An 18,830-nucleotide genomic window follows, 5' to 3' on the forward strand; every position below is an offset into this window, starting at 1 on the left:
GTCCGCAACTATCATGGCAAGATGCCTTCCCTCCACAAGTATACCAGGAATTGCGACATTTCTCGGAAACCGGTGATTCCGGCTGTCTACTAAAAGAGACCCTCGGATCATTTTTGTCCCTAACCTGTTGAAGGCTATCGCCAGAAGAAGATAGCCCCCTGACACGATGCTGCCGCCGAAGAAGGGCTGTGGGCGAGTGATAATGGTCTCTGATTTCATTCTCGAATCAACCGGCATTCTTGAGAAGGATGACGGGGGCAAGGTTATTGAACGCGCCCGGAGGATCATTTGCCCTGGGGGGGCCCGAGGAGACAACGAGACAACTGGTGGACGGCGCAGGCCGTTGTAAAGCAAGTATGTAATCAGGATTCTCTAGTATTCAAGCTGACTATCCTATCAAAAGACGGAAGAATGTATCGATCTTTCCAGGGTTATAATAGTACTACTCTTTTACTTATCCAATATGGCTGCCTCGGTAGGGGAGTCGTGATGATGAGAAGACGGGTGACGGCGTGTCGGATGGGTCGCCAAGTTCATCGTCGGATGATGATAAGTAAGTGCACCGTTTAGACCGTACGTCAAACATTATTGATGTTGGGCTCAGCCCCAACGACCCGTGATGGAAGGGTCGATGGCAGTCGCTCCGAGGCCTGCGATTACTGATTCGAGATCGATTCGAGGAGGGAATTGCATCAGTGCTGACGCCTCTGAAGATGAAAATGTCAACAGAAGTGGGTGAATTCTTTAATGAGGAGGAGGATGAATGTGAAGGCAGCGAGGGTCGCTTCTCAGGAGTCCGGGCCTACCTAATGAACGCAATCGCTTCGGTATGAATATTATGAATATCCCATTTTCCATTGTTTCTGCCTTACCGCCAGCGATCGATGCCTTTGGTTATCGGAGGCAGGTGTCCATTCAGTGTGGCTATCTGCCAAGTTGGCGACCGACATGCGATCCATCCTTAATGATAATCGCGTCATGAAAGGAAGGATTTCTAGGTTGCTGGCCGGGAATGTTGGTGAGTAATACATTGCGTTGAGCGGTCGGACACCAGTCTCATGAGTGTAAGTTAGCCCCCCCCCCCACAAATAAAGATAATCTGATCAAGTTTCAACGTCTGATGAAAGAATGCATGGTTAGGTGCATAGATGTGTCTCCGAGTCCAGAAAGTCGCGATGTATGGCAAACAGATTCAGAAAGAAGCTTCAAAAGTCGGCAGGTTAACCGCGAAGGAGTCTGGCACAAGAATGCCAGTAAAGAGAGAACCAAGTTCCCAGACCGGAAAGTAGTTGAGCAATGGGTGCAGGTGATTTTAGACCCTACTGATGTCGCTGAGAATCATCTCATCGAATCAATGTACCCCAATATTAAAACTCACCAGCAAAATAACTTGCTTGTGGTCGATCAAGATGCTTCCAGCCCCTCGCCCCTCGGATGCTTGAATAATGATACGCACCACTATTGAAGGCCGCTGCCATTCGATAGAGCCCTCCCACTCGTGCTGCTGCCTTCATAATACGCCGACTGTCGTGGCGCATACTCAATACTTCGTTCTGGGGAATGGGAGGCTGGCTGGGACGTTGGACGTGATAAGAGGTAGGGATTAAGAGACATACTCTTCCAGGACATCCTGTTCCAATTCCAGAATCTTAACAACTCCTGCAATCTCACTTTCCCGGTGAGATTCCAAGTCACAAGCCTTGAGGTATTCCTGGACGCTCTCGGCCCTAGGAATATATATTTCCAAAACGTCCTCCAAAGGCTTCTGAACTGAGCTGTCCAGCGCCTTGTCGAGATGATGATGGCTGAACTTGGCAATGACAGCATATAACAAGCGGCAAAAATCGCTGCCTGGCGATGAACTGGGGGAAAAATAATCGACATTACTCATGTTGATAATAACCCGTAGTCGCTTTTTCTCATTCCAGCAACGTGCACATGCTTCGAGCAATGAGTAATATGAAGACGTGGCTAGTAGGTCTAGGTGAAGGATGATCGTCGCAGTGCTCGGGGAATGGTGCTTTAGCATCTCTGAAATCTCTTGTTTGAAGCATAGGTCTACACCTAACCAGCCATCAGTATTCTTGAGGTGGACCACAAGCTCTTCGCATGGGCTAGGAACAAGCCTTTGGATAGTGGCTGCGTATGCAGGCTGATCAGGATACGTCTGATTGTAGAGCGTGTAAAACGGAGAGACGGCAGCTTCCCACATGAATTCGATGCGCCTAACGTTGGAGAGCAGGTTATTGTACTCTTCAGGAGTCACTGAAAGTTTGGGATCGGTCATGGATAGGTGGTGATAGGTCAGAATGCTATCCAGATTGGTGAGTTGGATAACGCGGGTGTTCGAAAAGGCTTTTAGCGTGCGAGCCCTTGCATCTTTGTGGACGCCCCATAGGAGTCCATAGAGTGACTTGGAGCTGATTGGAACAGTACGATAGAGAATGGGTATGGTATGCCGGTAATAGTACTTTGAGAGCGTGAGAGTTTTGAGGGGTGCGATGAATGAGAGATGGTGAATGATGTGGTCGTGCACTGGGAGGAGAGAGTCGAGGGGAAGAACCAGCTCCGATTGCTTGAGCTGTTTGGACGAAGACATGTCTGCTAAAGCTATAAAGGACAGATGACTTAGTAACCATTAATTGAGCCTTTTAGAGCTGAACAAGTAGCTCACCAAAATTACTCAAAAAGTTGCAAGTTTTATTTTGCGGCCTGTTGATAGAACGCTTTGAGCCTTACCTGCGTCTAGCGATATTGACCAAAAGTTACACTGTTAAAGAGGCAAAAAGCTGTTCAATATATATGTGCTGAATCGGGGATGCAACACCTTGGTTAATGGATTGATTTGATTAATGATATGAGGAATGAAAGGTTCTGACTTTACGGCGCTGCCGATCCAACAATCCATCGCTCGATGAGCAAAGCAGCACGAGTAATGGTCCGGTGTCGTCATGATTGGGACTCTTTGTTTTTAAGAAAGATAGCAGCGAGCCGTGAATGATGAGGACCTGGCGGTTATGCCCGCTAGGGAGAAAAGAAGTAAATTGATAAATGAATATTCAGTCCCTTCCCCGACCTCCACCTATGCTGTCCACCGCGGATCAGCAGTTCGCTGCAAGAGCTTAGATGAAGTATGGTGAGCCTGTACGTTGTTCAAGTTTCTCGAAATACCAAATGTCTCCTCGGATAGTTGAAAAGTCGTTAATTTTTAGGTAGCGCAAATTAGATGAGCGGATGAGGAAGATTAATTATACCACTCGTACGTAATTAGATGCGCCCCTCGTCAAGTAACCTGTCTCTATGAGCGACAGACATGTGTGGTCCCAAGTTCCTTCGTGCTGGAATATTATGCTAGCAAAATGCAAGTAGGCGTGCCAAAGTGTTGATGAGTGATGCATGCCGAGCTGTCTACTACCTACAAAGCAAACTTCATAGTGATGGGTATCTCAATATTCGAAGCCGGCGGACCGGAACACTAGTGACAATCTGAAAAACGGCCTTGGCAAGTGAATGTACGGAGGATCACAACTGCAAAATGTATAACCGTTGCACTCTGGATCTTTTAAAACGAAAGATGGAAGACAGTTGCAAGACACATGAAGTCTGACTATACCACTGGGTGCGCACCAGTCGGATCATTCCTCAGTTTAATATCTCCCGAGCAAGTCGAATCACTTTTACAAAGTCCCGACACGATGCATGTCCGAGAACTTGTGTCCCCGCCAAAGATGTTACAGCACCGTCAACTTCCGTTATTGATAAATCCGCTTAAACACGCCAGAACAAAACCCATGGCAGGCCCCACCGGTGACCCCGTCATCCCCACCATGGGAATTGTGGGAATCCCATAGCGGAGTGACGAAAAGTTACGTTGAGAACGAGAGCAACGATTATATAGAACAAATGGAAGCAACGACAACGAACGAAGCAGCAAGAGAAGAGCGGAGGAAAGTCTCGTCGGGACAGGACGGCACTTATCACGGGACTTTGCGTCGGAACAGAGCGTGGAACGCGGCGCTCCGCCCAACCTCGACTTTAATAATAGGCTTCCATTTCCCAGTCCGGTGGAATACCACCCCGAACTGGCCTCTTTTCCAGTAAGTTGGGCCGTCATGGCCTAAATTTCAAGGTACACAGGGAAATGAAGAGCTTGTGATTGGATGAAAAATCTCCGAGAAAGGGTTTTGGTCCCATTGAATGACGTTTGAAAGTGAAGTTGGGATTGATGTTGGGGGAAGAAAACCGGACCGGACTCTGCGTTTGTCAAACCCATCAAACGCTGGGCAAAATCTTGATCAAAGCAATGCATATAGGGCCGTCCCAAATTTTCTCGTCTTCATCTGTTTAACGTTCTTCACTATCTGCACGTAGGAAGAACTCGCATTCTTTGTCGTTGCTCCACAAGCAAAAAAAGCAAGTACTACAGAACTCTCGGGGTGCCGCGAAATACCAATTCGGCTCGATAGTTACCGCCCCTCCGGATCTCCTTGTTCGTCCGACGCCTTAGCCTCCCATCACGACGGCTTGGCCTGGTCAACTTTTTGTGAAAAGGTGTAGACAGATATATACACCCCACCCCCGCCCCCGCCCCCAGACTTGACTTCCTTTCAGAATATCCACATCGACGGTCAACGCCACAAGAAGACTTTTGACAGCCAGGTGAGTTCAATTTCAGGTTGCTGGTTGAGTGCGTCGTCGTGACGGATATCGGATAAGATCATTTCCGTACCGTTTCGCGTCACAATTGATCGTACATCATCATTCGTCGACGATCTGGGCCCGTCCAGAGTTGTTCGGCCGGACTAATGTCAAGTCGTGCACTTCATATATAAGAGCATAGGCTTGGGAGACATAGCCACCTTCTTCCCCATATTCTTGCTTGCTTCTGCTTGAATTTAAGCAAAGCACGTCATCTGGGCGCGTCAATCACAACGTTACTCGTTTTTGGAACACGAAAAGAAGCAGCAGTCTTCCAGAGTTTTGAAGCTGACAGTCGCCCTACCAGCTTCCACAACCTCCTTGTCCCTTTCATTATCTGATCAACACATTGGAACATTATCCTTTGCATATCATTTCTTGTCCCAAAGGAAGAACCTCCATTACTCCACCGAAGTTGTAACCACGACGGTCGTGTGACGCCCTACCGATCACCAACCATCCTTTACCGGCTTACAATATAGCCTATATATATCAACGATAGTACGACTCTAGCACCACTTATTTACTTCCTCCACTCTCACAGACAGCCCAAGATAGTTGTCCGTATCTCAACATCTCGTCCTCGACTACCAATATGATGATGGCCTCATCTGTTCTTGCACCACCTCACTCGCGCCCCATTTCCCACACTCCTTCACCAACTGCTTCGCCCAAGCTTGTACCAGTCGCGGGCACCATGGCACCAATATCACTCTCCCTCTCCTCTTCCGCTTCTTCAGCACCTACAACCACCGCTGCCTCTCATGGTACGCTCAGTCAGAGTGCCCCCACCCGCAGCTTCGTCCGAGGACCTCAAGCAAGACCCTATGGTCCCCCTATGTCGAGAAAGAAGGAGCTCGATGGTGACACAAAGCGCTTCGCGGAGCTTGTCGTCGAGACGGTCGATGAGCGACGGAGACTTTCACTGGCTGCTAGCTCTCCAGTCTCACGCGGGAGGACGCTCGAGGGTGAGAAAGGTTTGGTCGAAATGGTGGAGAATGTAAGCTTGCAAGGCGCACATGAAGCGAGGAGCATTGAGAGACGGGGTACGCAAGGCAGGATGATGAGCGGCAGCTGGGAAGCCGAAAGGGCGGACCTCATTGTCGATTATCCAGTCTGGAGCCCCGGCTGCTTCCAAGGTAAGTTACAGTTCCGTCGCGCGCCTGATCCAGAACATTCGCTGACTCACCACCGCACAGACCTCTCTACCCTTCAATCACTCCGCGAAAAGACGCTGTCCCACATCCACCTGCTTTTGTCCCACCTCCAGAACGCCCATCACATTCACGCGACCTATCGTCTTTTGGCACGGTCTGCCGTGGCTTGCCCCGTATCCAACCCCTCGCCTTTCTATCACGGTTGGGGCTGCATCCGCCTGGCTCCGTGTGCCTCTCAAGAGCATGGTCGAGCTGGTGCTAAAGTTCGACGGGCAAGCTTGGTTCACTCCGGCAGACCGTTGTCCTTTTCTCCAGAGCGAAAGATGAGCGACAGCGCAGTGATCGACTCTGACGATGAAGACTCGTCTCCTCACATGTCTCCGCGTACGTCTGAGATCAAGCTGAGGGAAGGCTTTTGGAGTGGAAGTGCAAGTGGGAGCGAGGACGAGGACGAGGAGGAAGTTGCCGATGTGATTGTTGCGCGAGAGATCGAGAAAAGGGGCGGCAAAGAAGGGTAAGTCATTTAAGCCTCATATTCATGTAATAACGGCTGACAATATCTTAGAATGGCCTTCTTGATGACTCTTTTTGGCCAGCCTGCAATCATTCTCACTTAGTCTCAAATTGCTACTGTTGCTCGATATCAGTGTATACATACCAACCACATCGACCAACCACATGTTGTACTATCCCCATCTCTTTCACCTCCTTCGCAACGAAGTCGAAGTCAACATCATCAATTTAATAAGGATCATCATCCGCGTTTTAGTGTACGAGGAATGGAAGAGAGTTGGCTTGTTTTTCTTACTTGAATTATACTAGTATGGCATTCCTAGCGAAATGTATTCATTGACGATGTAGATCATCACAATATCATATGGGTGCGAGATCCCTAGAGTTCTTCCATTACGTAGTCGCATTTAAACCCTAACAAAAAGAGGCCTCATAATAGCAAAATGAACGAACGACTGGGGATCTCTACTATCAACCAGGCACAGATCTGATAAATGCCTGTCGGCCTTCAGCTTCAGCGCTCCGTCAAATCTTTGGATAATCTCAAACTACTGAACTTCCCATATTTACAAATGACAGTCCGCCAGAGAACTATAATGCTCCAATTCTTCAACGAGGGTGGCGGTAGTAGATAACGACTTCGATAGTATACATCATTATGGAGACCCACCCATCACATCTCAAACTTAGGCCTCGTCAAGAGGCGTGTCAAAGGATGCACCGAAAGTAAACAAAGGTTAGTCGAACAGCAATAAAGGAGTTGTTAACACCTGCAGGCCCACAGAACAGCACTTATACCTACCTACTGGCCGGAATGACCCAAGCAACTGCACGTTAAAGGCCAAAGATTCTCATTACATTCAGATTCCCAAAATAAGGCTGCTGGATGCAGCTTGGAAACGATAAGATGAGGATACCCCATCGACGCAGTGCCCCTTGGCGGTCATCTCACGCTCCACCATGGGACAAGAAACGAGAGGTGTTGGGTGAAGAAGAATTGCTTGGCAATGCAACGACGACGACAATTGATGGCGAAGAGGCGAATATTGTGCAAAGCACAGAGGCTCCTGGAGAGGTCGGGGGGAGTTTGGCCAATACCATCGTGGCGAGTGCGACTTCAACAAAAGAGGAGTCCGAGTCGTTGTCCTCATCAATGATAAATGGTGTTACCAGTAGAGTCATTACTGCAGATAGTGAGGCTACCAACCCCGTCAATACTGCTGAAACAGCCCTTCACTCTTCAGCGAGTAGTGGTCGATCAGGATCCAGTGTAACCGCTACAACCAGCTCTATATCATCAAGTGAAGGCGGCAGTATCATGGCCAATCCTAGTGATACCGGCAATGAAAAAAGCAATAGGTCAGCATCATCGTTAGCATCTGCTGCAATGAGCTCTAGGAGCGGAACAGTAACCTCAGCGGTTCCAGTGATTAGCCTAGCGAGCGCTTTACACCCCATTCGTAAGCCCCTGGCGCTCTATTTTTTCCCTATGGCACTTCCATTCGAAGACTGAAACTGACTTGAGAAAAAACGTGTCTATGATTTAGAGGTGAACACCTTCCCGAGTGATTTCCCGGTGGAGGCCCAAACCTCGGCTTTGGTGGCTTCAGCAGGACGGGGTTATGTCTTTCTGCCCAATGACGCCCTTGCCGACAGTAGTAAGTGGTATATATATATATATATATATTAAATATATATATATATATATGAAGCGTTTTCTTTCCTTCAATGCCTTTTATCCACTAAAACGGCTGACATACACATGTGTATTTCGCATTTGGTACTCGCCACACAGTGCTGCTCTTTATAACATTCTTTTTCTCTTTTCTCATCCTCACTATACTCGCTATCAAGTTCGATAAATGTCTGAACAGGAGGCGAGGAGGGGGTAAGGAAGATCAGGTGATTGGGGAGGAGATGAGGTGGGCGGAAGGGAGGGAGGTATTGGACAGCCAAATTATTTGGCAAGGGAGAAGGGGGGGCAGGGACGAAGTGGAATATGTGGGGGGAAAGAGAGAGAGGAGGGGGAGAGAGGAATGGATAGGAGGGAGGAGAGTTGAAACAGGACCGGCTTTCAGGGGGAGAGAGATGAGAGGAAGCGGGTTGAAGATCCAAGTTTGAAAAAAAAAAAATGCCGGAAATGGGAGAGCTCGCTTGTTATTTGGCCTTGTAGGTGGGTTGATACGATATTTTGCATTGTTTCATTGGTTAATCTTTACAATGGATGTCTATCAAAGCTTAGAAAAAGGAAATCTAGCTGACTGTGAGAAGCATATCATCAATCAAATGAGGGTTACAACTCACACATTGCATGGCATGACCCTGGTTTAAGGCGTAAGGTGGAACAAAGTCTCAGTGTCATGCAGAAAGAGATACAACTATAAGTCCATCCAAAGAGGGACAGGGCGAGGAACCGCATCACTCGGTATCTGATTTGGCTCTAAACCTGGAATTCCGCCTACTGCCCCCTATTACACCATTCCTGGGCTCACGTACTCCTTTATTACCGCTGGCACTCGAAATTGAAAGCTGACTCTCCCTTCTCTCTCCCAAACTTGGCCCCAATCTTGATTGGGGGATACCCAAGTTTGAGTCTCCTCCAATCGAGAGACCCAGGGCGGAGTCTTTATTTGAGGAGAAAATGCTACCTTTCCTACTGGGTCCTTTCTCTCTCTTCCTTGTGTCTCCTTCCCCTTCCTCTTCTGCGTCAGATGTGGGAATAGAGTCGTAATTATAATGTTCCCCAGCTCTGAAACTAGAATGACGAGATCGACGGCCAAGACCAGCTACAGGAGGTGGGATGGGAGAAGGTGTGCGGGAGAAGGGAACGGCTTCTGGATCGGTAGGTTTAGCTAAGGGTCGGTTGGGGGTGGAGGATATCTATTAATTTCCGTCAGCTCATTGCTTTCTAGCGTGAGGTCAACGGGGACATGTTAAAGGAGAGCTTACAGTAGCCCAAATAGCAGACGCTAAGATAATCACCGTCCCCAAAGCTGAGAGGAAAGAAGGTATTGTCCCCCAAAGCACAAACTCGAATAAAAGGGAGAAGACGACTTGGAGATATATGGCGAGACCTGCTCGACCGGCTTTCTCGCGTTGGAGGCCGAGGGTTAGGAATGTTTGGGCTGCGAACCCGAATATCTATTTAGGGAAATCAAGTATCAAGAAGGAGTGACTGGTCAGTTGGCTGAAAGAGGGAAGGGAAGGGAGGGGACGTACACCGATGGTGACGATGAATAGAAGCTCGTGAAGGGAAGAGACCCATACGATATGACCCGGCTTAAATAGAAGCCATCTGGAAGCGATTGGTGAGTAGTCAGTTTTCATGCAGAGTTACGAGTTGAGGTCAAGATCCCTTTTGAAGTAACTTACAGACCGCAGGTGATAGTACATGTGTAAGAAAAGTAGGTGATGGAATGAAGCGCGTGCGCTTTGTTTCCGATCCACCTGATTGTTGTATCTGACTTTCCATATCAGCCTTTCTTCGTAATCACCAGCTAGATTTGATTTTGGTTTGGGATAGTATACTTTGTACTTACAAGCCATGGACGCAAAGAAAACAGCAACAAAAGCCCATGTCACTGCTATTGCTCTTTCGGTCGTATCATTTCCCTCTTGATCCCCTTCCCCAGGGGGCAGGGGCAAATCCAACCTCGTCCCTCCACCTTCTCCTGGTAAAGTGATATCTTCTCTTTTCCCTTCCCCGCCAAAGATGAATGGCGGACGGCTTACGAGCACGACGCCGACCAGACAGAAGAAGCCTGCCAGTATTTCACGTTGTGAGAGTGTCTCGTGCAGGAACAAGAAACCTAAGAGGGCGGTGACGCTAGGTGCGAGGAATTGGATTGTGACAGAATCGGAAAGGGTAAGGCCTCTGAGGCTTTGATAGCTTGACAGAAGACCCATGAAGCCGAAGAAACCGCGCAGGATGAGGATACCGCGTATGCCCGGTGGGCCGAGGAGAGGGTTAGGGTCACGCTTGATAAGCCAGAGGGATAGGACGCAGCAGATGGCTGTGATGCCCATTCGGACAAAGATCAAAGTTGTGGTGGATATTTGGGTAGCGGAGAGAAAGTACTTGACAGTGAGACCCATGAGGACGAAGAATAATTCCGAGATGGCTACGAAGACGAGGCCGACATTTTGGGAGATGAAGTAGATAAGTCCAGGGGGGAGTTTTGCTGTTAGCCAGTCATCGACAGAGCTTGAGAACATTTGCAATCGAACAGAAGCATTATTATCAGGTGATGGCCGACGAGTAATTGCAGTCGGCGAAGCTGGACTTGATGTGAATGAGGGTAATTTCCCTCTTTTTGGGGAGAGAGTGACTGGGGATAATGGGACAGGAGCCTGGGTCAGAGGCATTTTGGGCGAGCGGGGCGACCGTGCAGACATGACGAGGGATTGGAATTGTCCACAGGATAGTCCTTTGAGGTTCTATCTAATCTATTTGCAGGCTTGTATGTAAACCGTCCAAGATGTTCGTTCGACTTGACTCTTTCATTATCCTCTTCCGCGCATTCATTCAGTTCATGACAATGAATCACCCGACGAGTTACCGAAGATATCCGCGATCGGCGACTTCCGATCTAAGAGGATCGTGTCACGTGACTTAATGGGCTCTTCTTGAAAGAACAGGAAGACAGCAGGTAGGTTCGTCATCGTCGATATTCTCACTTTCATTTACTATCCACTTTGTACAGGTATGCCTAGATAGCCTCACATAGAACATATACCACGAGAGATCATATATACCATGAGCTTCGATCCGGGCCCATCCTCAAATTACTACCGCAACTTTGCCTCGTCGGCCGACGGTCCTCTTCAACCCCCATCTCCTCCCCGTTCGCCCATTCTCGGAGCAACTCTTCCTCCACAGCAAGTCGAAAGGGACCTTTACGCTCTTCTCAACATCTCCAAAGATGCATCGGAGGCTACCATCCGAGATCGATACCGTTCTCTCGCTACGACATTCCACCCCGACCGTCAGAGAAGCGACCGTACTCGAGAAGCAGCGCATGCTCAATTCACCGAGATCCAAAGAGCTTACGAGATCCTCACCGATCCCACGAAGCGTGCGGTGTACGATATGTTTGGAGAGGAAGGTTTGAAGACGAATTGGGAGATCGGACCGAGAGTGAAGACTCCGGAGGAAATGCGAAAGTGGTTTACGGCGCAGGCGCATGAGAAGCGTGCAATGGAGGCGGAGGCGCTTGTGAAGCCAAAGAGCGACTTGGAAGTCGTCCTCGATGCACGGGCCGTGTTTCTCTCCAAAAAAGTGTTCCCAGACCCTAATGCCGTCAGACACGATCCCATCTCAAGAGTCTTGCGTATCCGACCGGGGCGAACAGTCTTGAAGCATTCTTTTGAGATGCCTCTATCGCCAAACACGCAGTTTATTGTCGAAGGCCAAGCCTTGTCGAGGAATGGTCGCGGAGGTGCCAACGTGCTGGGTACAGTGAAACACCAATTCTCTCCCAAATTCTGGGTTGAGACCGGGGTTACTTTGATGCATCCCCGGATAGGGAAAGTCAAGGCAACATATACAGTGGACGAGGATCAGTATGTTACTGCAAGTGTTGTTCAGTCTACCTTGACTGCTCCGCCCCAACTGGGATTCACCTATGGGCGAAGACTGTACGCCGACACTACAGGTTTCATGTGTACGTCCTTTATCCTTTTTAACCTTTTGAGCTCAACTAAACTTCTGCAGTGTACGAGCCCGGATCCTTCTCCATCGGTTCATGGGGCCGCAACCGCCCGGAATCGCAACTGAACCCATCTTCCCTCTCCATCGGCCTCACCAACGCTAAACGTAACGGTGCCGGCTGGACAGTCCAAACCACCGCAGGTCTTGCCAACAGCCAGATCACTGCCGATTGGTCGACCCCGATCCCGGGGGGGCTGAAAATGAAATTTGGCGCTGACATTGGTTTGGATCAGTCGATCGCTGGGTTCATCACTGCTGAGGGGAAGGTGACGGATAATGTCAAAGCTGGGCTGATTTTGCAGATGGAAATCGGTGGAGGGATCATCCTAAAAGTCAAGTAAGTATACCTTTGCTCCCTTTCATTCTTCAAATTCAAGTGCAAACGAACCGATAACATGTACTTTGCAGGATCAACCGTCTTGGTCAAAAGATCTCTATCCCTATCCTCCTCGCTGAGAGGCTAGACCCCGTTATCCTTCTCGGTTCCACCCTCATCCCCGCTGCAGTCTACGCAGGTATCTACAAACTCTATCTCTTACCGCGCAAGAAACGCGCTTTGAAGGATAGGGTGAAAGAGTTACGGGAGGAGAATAAAGAGTTTATCAGGCAGAAGAGGCAAGAGGCGAGGGATGCGGTGGATGTGATGGAGAGGTCGGTGGAAGTGAAGCTGGCGCAGGAGAGGGACAGGAATGGTACGTTCCTTTTTTTTTTTAGTTGGCCTTTTTTCAGTCTCTCCCCCCTCCTTTTCGTTCTTGTCCTGCTTCGATTTGCGTCCCACTAACACGAGGATAACACCAGGTCTTATCGTCATCTCCGCCCATTACGGACTCGCATCCTCATTCACTGAACGTGGTATCATCGTTTCTGAAAAGATTGACCAAGAAGGAGAAGGAGAGATTATCGATGTGACGATCCCTGTGCAAGCGCTTGTTCAAGATGGAAGGCTGTATATTCCTGGAGGCAAGGGAAAACATAACATCATAGGGTTCTATGTAAGTTTTTTTGCATTTCATAAGAGTTTGGAGCAGGGCCGAAAAATGGAAGAAGAAGAGAAAAGTCATGACAGTACTGGATGCTGATTGTGGGTACTCTTGAAATCCGCAGGACCCGTGTATAGGCGAAAACAAGAAATTAAGAGTGAGGTATCTGTTTAGGGGGAAGATGCATGAGGTTACGGTGGATGATACGAGTCCGTTGAGAGCGCCTGTTAGGAGTGAGTTGCGTTTTCCTATATATCCCGTCTTACATTTTCGTTGTTCGTTGTACTGATATTTGGTCAATCTTTTTCTTAGCGCACGTTCTCGAGGTATAGATGCCCTTGGCTCCGTTTGGCTTCACACGGCAGACCTAAGGGGACGAGTAGGAGGTGTTCGACGAGTTGATACTAGTGCGGGGTGATCGGGGAGGGGAGGGGAACGAAGGAGAGGTTGATTGAATTACTCGCAGCTCGAAAACAAAAAGACGATTTTTTGCATACGCATTGATTTTTCCAACTTGAAAAAAAGGGACCGAATCCACTCGTCACCTGGTGACAATTTGGGTTATCGCGGCGGGTTAGAGACGACGGGAGTTTTTGGTAGTCTTCTCAAGTTTGATTTATGATGATGCTGCTTTTCATTGTTTCAAGCCTGTGGTGTAAGATGGGGCTTGTGCACGAAGAGCGGAAGATAAACGCATGCATTACCCTCCTCTTCGGCCCCCTCTAAGAAGCACTCTCCATTCATGAACTCGCATCTACCAAGTCCACCCGCTAACGACCTTCCGCCTCAACGGTGTATCCTCCCTAACGGCGCCTGCGCTCTTCACTCTCCCCAAATCCCTCTTGAACTGCTTTTCCTCCTTTTCAGACGGGGTAAGACCTTCGCGGATGACGAGGTGGATACGCGCAGAAGGGTGGTGTTTGATACCGTATTTACCGCGGCCTTTGATATCGATACGGGCTTCTTTGCGGCCTTTGGTGACCCATGCTTCGGCTGTTTCAAAGAGGTGGGGTTGGTCAGTTGAGCTGAAGTTAGTGGGTGAAAGGGGAAGACGCACCAACGACAAGTTTATCCCGCTTCAAACTCTTATCCACCGCATGATCCCTCGCGAGCGCCAATGTACTCTTCACCCACTTACTCGCCCTCTTCTCCGAGAACTGCATCTGCACAATCGCCTCATCTACCGGCAGACCTGCGATCTGGTGGGAGAGTAAGCCGAGTTTGCGGTGGGAGATTTTGTGCGCGGCGGAGGCGTAGCGGTGTTCGGTCCAGGTATTGTTGGGGAGGCCGCGTTTCTTCATTTTCTTGGAGAGTTTGGGCTGGGTGTCGCCGGGAAAAGCGGAAGGCGAGGGGGCGAAGAGAGAGTCAGAGGTGGTCTCGCCGGGCGGGGAGGAGGAGGAGGGTTCATCGATAACGGAGGCAGATTGGTCTTCGGCGGAGTCGGATTTCCATGTGGGGAGGGTGGGGAGGTAGCGGCCGAATCCGGAGAGGTTGAATGCTCTGCCAGCATACAGCAGAATGTGAGCGGGCAAATAAAAAGAACAGAAAAGGCGGACAGACATACGTTCGCACCTGGCCGAGAGGGGCTCTGCGGAGGGGAAGAGGGCGTGATGGGCCGGGTAATGACGTGCCGGCGACTTGCGCGATGTGTCAGCACGGGGCGCTCGCGGGGACCAGCTAGCTCACCAGAGAAAAGAGATCTAAAGGGCCTCGCCATCTTGTTTTGTCACTGTGTATAGTTTTCAGGCAGTCCCGATGAAAGAGAAGGGTCCCGTTTGCGGGTGGAAAAGAGCGGGTACGGGGAAATGCCACGTAATGGAGTGGGCTGTGCACGTGGAAATAAAGAGAATTAGGATATTACATAAGTAAACAGTTCGGGTGCCTCGAACTATAAGCCGGTGTAAATAAAGTTGTATTCGCGTGTTTTTGCGATCCAGAGCTGCAACAACTTTGTCCGCTTTTAAACGCAGTTCTTCTTCTTTTTCTCGCCGACTCTCAGCGCCTGTAATATACCCACCAACAATGAGCCAGAATAAGGATATCGAAGCATCCATACCACTCAGCGTACGTCCCTCTTTTTCTTCGTGATAGACGCCCCACACCACACCATACCCAGCTCCCCGCCGTCCCTCGTCGCAGCAACGGATTCGCAACTCTGCGCTGCAAACGATTTAAACTTTTCTTTACACAACGCCAAGAAGAAAAGCTGACAGCTGTTTCTCTTTCATCCTCGCTCATTTGGCATGATATAGGCGATGCCACGCGCGTCTGATGTTGAGCATGATCTTACACACGGCGAACATGTCGAGGTCAAGTAAGTCTCTCTTGTTTGCTGGTTTTTTTTCTTTTGCCGAGGCGAGATTGAACGTACGAGGCGCAATGGATGATTCGATGGAAATTTGAGGGCGGTGGAAAGGTGCCTCACGTGTATCTACGCGTAGAGCAAACCAGTAGAAGAAGTGGTGTGAAGCGTGGCGGCCAAAACGTGGGCAAGTTCGAGTGCGAGTTCTCCAGGGGAAAGAGCAAAAGGGTCCTGGCATACCGACATGGATGTGAATGTGGAATGTGGATGTAAACGAGAGACCGGAAGTGGCTGACAACCGTGACTTGGGACTTGCTATAAATAGCATTTCTGACGACGGACCGCCACCCAACCAACAAAAGAAGATTGTCATCCCTGCCATTATCAGTACGTCCCGCCTCTACGCGGCAAAACGCGTCGGAAGGATGAAAGCTGATCCATCTTTTTCGAACAGTCATCCCCATCTGGATGGCCTGCTCAATCAGTGTCATTTTATATAACAGTGCGTCCCTTTCTCCGCTCCTTGTTAAAATACCATATTCGCACCCTGGAAGAGGTTGCTGATGATAAAAAACCCGCTTGGCTTCATCTTATGAATTGAAAAAAACAAAAACAGAATATGTCTTTTCTGGATTAAATTTCGAATACCCCACTTTCCTTACTACGTGGCATCTCATCTTCTCTGTAAGCTGCCCTTCCCCTCCATACTCCAAAATGCCCCACGACTCTTTCCGAAAAAAAGGCCCGCTAACGATTTGCCTTTTGATGCGGGATGATTAGACAATCGCGACAAGGGTTTTGCAACGTACTACCACATTGGTTGATGGTGCCAAGGACATTGAGATGACCGTACATATTTTTTCCTCCTCCCTTTTCCATTCTCAAACGGGTCTCATACTCATACCACCCTACAGCGCCAACAATGGATGCGAACCATCCTCCCCATCGGTGCCCTCTTTTCCGGCTCGCTCATCCTGTCCAACTATGCCTACCTCACTCTGAGCGTCTCTTTTATCCAGATGCTCAAGGCTTTTAACCCTGTGGCTATCCTCTTGATTTCTTTTGCGTTCAAGATCCAGGAGCCGAGTGGGAGGTTGATTGTCATTGTTTTGGTGAGTGTCTTTTTTCTCTTTTGCTTGTTTGCTTGCTTGTTTTTTTGGCTGTCATGTGGGATGATCGCTGATGGGACCTTTTCTTTTTGTTTATTCCGAAAACAGCTTATTTCTTGCGGCTGTTTCCTCGGTAAGTCCCACCATCCGCGCATTTCCGAAAGCCATCCACTGATCCTCTTACTTTTCCCTATCTACGAAAAACAGCCGCCTATGGTGAAGTTCAGTTTGAGCTCTTTGGCTTCCTCTGCCAATGCGCTGCTCTCGCCTTCGAAGCTTCCCGTCTCGTCATGATCCAGATTCTTCTCCACGGTATGAAGATGGACCCGCTCGTTTCGCTGCATTACTACGCCCCTGTGTGTGCCGTGATTAACGCTTGTATTATCCCCTTTACGGACGGGATGGCACCGATTTGGAATCTGCACAAGGTCGGGATTTTGGTGTTGTTTACCAATGCGGGGATTGCTTTTGCTTTGAACGTAAGTCTCATCTCCCCCCCAGAAAAACAAAAGCTTAACACTTCAAAAACAGGTGGCAGCAGTATTCCTCATCTCCGTCGGCTCAGGTCTCATCCTCACTCTTGCCGGTGTATTGAAAGATATCCTCCTCATCTCAGGCTCGGTGCTGGCATTCGGATCGCCCATCACGGGAATGCAGGTGTTTGGGTATTCTATCAGTTTGAGCGGGTTGATCTTGTTCAAGACTACTGGGGGCAAGTAAAAGAAGCGCAAAGCAAGGAATGGAAAGAAAATGCAGCAAAGTGCACGGGTCGGGTCGAGAGAGTTGAAGAGCGGGGGAAAGAGCAAGTCATGCGGGACATGTGTCGGTGGTGGTTTTACATAGAGGCCGGAAGGCGAAGATTATCGGGTGTTATAGCTAGAAAGGTTCCTCTGCTTGTTTGTTTGTTTTTGTTCTTTTCTCTTTTCCCTTTCCTTTTTTTCCTCTTTATCTGATAGTTGCAAGCATTGTGATTCTGCGTATAGATGCATCTATCCTCATCTTTGTAAGTGTTGTTCTTTTCGTGGGACAGGTTTCCGAGGTCCAATGAATTGTAAAACTTGGACAAGTTGCATCCGGTTTTCTGTTCATACTTTGTATTCATATCTACTTCTTTATCCTCTCTTCCACACCCAAATGCTTTTTTTTTTCTCTTCTCTTCCCTCCCCTGCATCCGGCATTAGGGACCTTACGCCTTCTTGCCAGACTTGCAGATATCGATAAACTCGGGTTTCAAACTGGCTCCGCCGACAAGGAACCCATCAATATCCTTTGCCGCACTCAATTCGCCACAGTTCTTGCCATTGACGGAACCGCCGTAAATGATACGGGTCGAGTCGGCAATCTCGGGGGAAGCGCGGCGAGAGAGCCAGGAGCGGATGGCAGCGTGGACTTCTTGCGCTTGGGAGACGGTGGCGACTTTGCCGGTACCAATAGCCCAGACGGGTTCGTCTGTAAGGGGGTGTTAGCGTGGGTATAGAGATAAAGGAAGAAAAGGAAATAAAAGAAAAAGACGTACAAGCAATGACGATCCGTTTCCAAGCATCAACGTCAATAGCAGCAGCGATAGCCTCAAGTTGACGCTCAACGACGGTCATGGTCTTGTCGGATTCGCGTTCTTCGAGGGATTCGCCGATGCAGGCAATGACGGAGAGGCCGGCGTTGATGGCGGCCTTGGTCTGTAAGAGGGTTAAAGTGTTAGCGCAGGGTGGTGGTGAGCGGGCGTAGATATCTGCTCGACATTTTTCCCGACTCACCTTGTCAGCGACCAACTTGTCCGTATCCCCAAACAAACTCCTCCTCTCGGAATGCCCCAAAATCACCCAGTGCACATTCGCATCCTTCAACTGCTGGGGCGCAATCTCACCGGTAAAGGCACCAGACGACTCGGTGAATGCGTTCTGGGCAGAGACTTGGGTGGGCGCGTTGAGCTCGGACTGGACTTTGAGAAGGTACAAGGCAGGGGGGGCGATGACGACTTCGTTGGTGCCGTCGAGGTTGGCGTCGTTGATGGATCGGACAATCTTCTCGACAGACTCGAGAGAGCCGTTCATCTTAAAGTTGCCGCTGTTACCGATAAAAGTCAGCGCGCTCGTTTCTCTTTTTTTCCACAACAGAAACTCACCCGACAAAGAACTTTCGAGCCATGGTGGATATGTGTTTTCTGAAAAGGTGTATGGTTGTTGGAGAGTCGAGAGTTGGAAAACGACGAACAAGTCAAGACTTGGCTTTTTATGGAGAGGCCGGGAAAAGGGGGGGAGCGATGGATTTCGTCACTGGGCGGCATCTTCCGGGGCTCCGGCCCCAAAAGACCGATTATGCCGAGCGAGGCGTGGGATGATTACGTATACTCCCGCCGGTGGA

At 49.3% G+C, this 18,830-nt stretch overlaps 8 protein-coding genes across 8 annotated transcripts; 4 read left to right on the forward strand and 4 right to left on the reverse strand.

Annotated features, from left to right (window-relative positions):
- Positions 1 to 1,603: 1,603 nt before the first annotated feature.
- On the reverse strand, positions 1,604 to 2,599 carry CNBE4930 (hypothetical protein; the record flags this gene model as incomplete). The annotated part of the gene is made up of 1 exon (XM_770127.1): positions 1,604 to 2,599. One exon carries the CDS (start codon positions 2,597 to 2,599, stop codon positions 1,604 to 1,606), a length of 996 nt encoding a protein of 331 aa, XP_775220.1.
- Positions 2,600 to 5,293: 2,694 nt separating this feature from the next.
- On the forward strand, positions 5,294 to 6,472 carry CNBE4940 (hypothetical protein; the record flags this gene model as incomplete). The annotated part of the gene is made up of 3 exons (XM_770128.1): positions 5,294 to 5,837; positions 5,898 to 6,369; positions 6,421 to 6,472. The coding sequence occupies 3 exons, from the start codon at positions 5,294 to 5,296 to the stop codon at positions 6,470 to 6,472; spliced, it is 1,068 nt and encodes a 355-aa protein (XP_775221.1).
- A 782-nt stretch (positions 6,473 to 7,254) lies between these two features.
- On the forward strand, positions 7,255 to 8,489 carry CNBE4950 (hypothetical protein; the record flags this gene model as incomplete). The annotated part of the gene is made up of 3 exons (XM_770129.1): positions 7,255 to 7,828; positions 7,916 to 8,026; positions 8,164 to 8,489. The coding sequence occupies 3 exons, from the start codon at positions 7,255 to 7,257 to the stop codon at positions 8,487 to 8,489; spliced, it is 1,011 nt and encodes a 336-aa protein (XP_775222.1).
- A 1,020-nt stretch (positions 8,490 to 9,509) lies between these two features.
- CNBE4960 (hypothetical protein) lies at positions 9,510 to 10,763 on the reverse strand (the record flags this gene model as incomplete). The annotated part of the gene is made up of 3 exons (XM_770130.1): positions 9,510 to 9,663; positions 9,741 to 9,828; positions 9,908 to 10,763. 3 exons carry the CDS (start codon positions 10,761 to 10,763, stop codon positions 9,510 to 9,512), a joined length of 1,098 nt encoding a protein of 365 aa, XP_775223.1.
- A 361-nt stretch (positions 10,764 to 11,124) lies between these two features.
- CNBE4970 (hypothetical protein) lies at positions 11,125 to 13,390 on the forward strand (the record flags this gene model as incomplete). Its single annotated transcript, XM_770131.1, has 6 exons — positions 11,125 to 12,031; positions 12,082 to 12,415; positions 12,487 to 12,770; positions 12,877 to 13,070; positions 13,183 to 13,291; positions 13,371 to 13,390. 6 exons carry the CDS (start codon positions 11,125 to 11,127, stop codon positions 13,388 to 13,390), a joined length of 1,848 nt encoding a protein of 615 aa, XP_775224.1.
- Positions 13,391 to 13,812: 422 nt separating this feature from the next.
- Positions 13,813 to 14,775, reverse strand: CNBE4980 (hypothetical protein; the record flags this gene model as incomplete). Its single annotated transcript, XM_770132.1, has 4 exons — positions 13,813 to 14,051; positions 14,116 to 14,558; positions 14,623 to 14,695; positions 14,745 to 14,775. 4 exons carry the CDS (start codon positions 14,773 to 14,775, stop codon positions 13,813 to 13,815), a joined length of 786 nt encoding a protein of 261 aa, XP_775225.1.
- Positions 14,776 to 15,080: 305 nt separating this feature from the next.
- CNBE4990 (hypothetical protein) lies at positions 15,081 to 17,189 on the forward strand (the record flags this gene model as incomplete). Its single annotated transcript, XM_770133.1, has 10 exons — positions 15,081 to 15,122; positions 15,311 to 15,372; positions 15,686 to 15,747; positions 15,815 to 15,862; positions 15,977 to 16,044; positions 16,141 to 16,209; positions 16,275 to 16,472; positions 16,578 to 16,602; positions 16,677 to 16,948; positions 17,001 to 17,189. The coding sequence occupies 10 exons, from the start codon at positions 15,081 to 15,083 to the stop codon at positions 17,187 to 17,189; spliced, it is 1,035 nt and encodes a 344-aa protein (XP_775226.1).
- A 466-nt stretch (positions 17,190 to 17,655) lies between these two features.
- Positions 17,656 to 18,614, reverse strand: CNBE5000 (hypothetical protein; the record flags this gene model as incomplete). The annotated part of the gene is made up of 4 exons (XM_770134.1): positions 17,656 to 17,918; positions 17,986 to 18,145; positions 18,224 to 18,533; positions 18,592 to 18,614. The coding sequence occupies 4 exons, from the start codon at positions 18,612 to 18,614 to the stop codon at positions 17,656 to 17,658; spliced, it is 756 nt and encodes a 251-aa protein (XP_775227.1).
- Positions 18,615 to 18,830: the final 216 nt, after the last annotated feature.

This window comes from Cryptococcus neoformans, chromosome 5, assembly GCF_000149385.1.
Source record: "Cryptococcus neoformans var. neoformans B-3501A chromosome 5, whole genome shotgun sequence".
In the NCBI taxonomy this organism is placed as follows: Eukaryota; Fungi; Basidiomycota; class Tremellomycetes; order Tremellales; family Cryptococcaceae; genus Cryptococcus; species Cryptococcus deneoformans.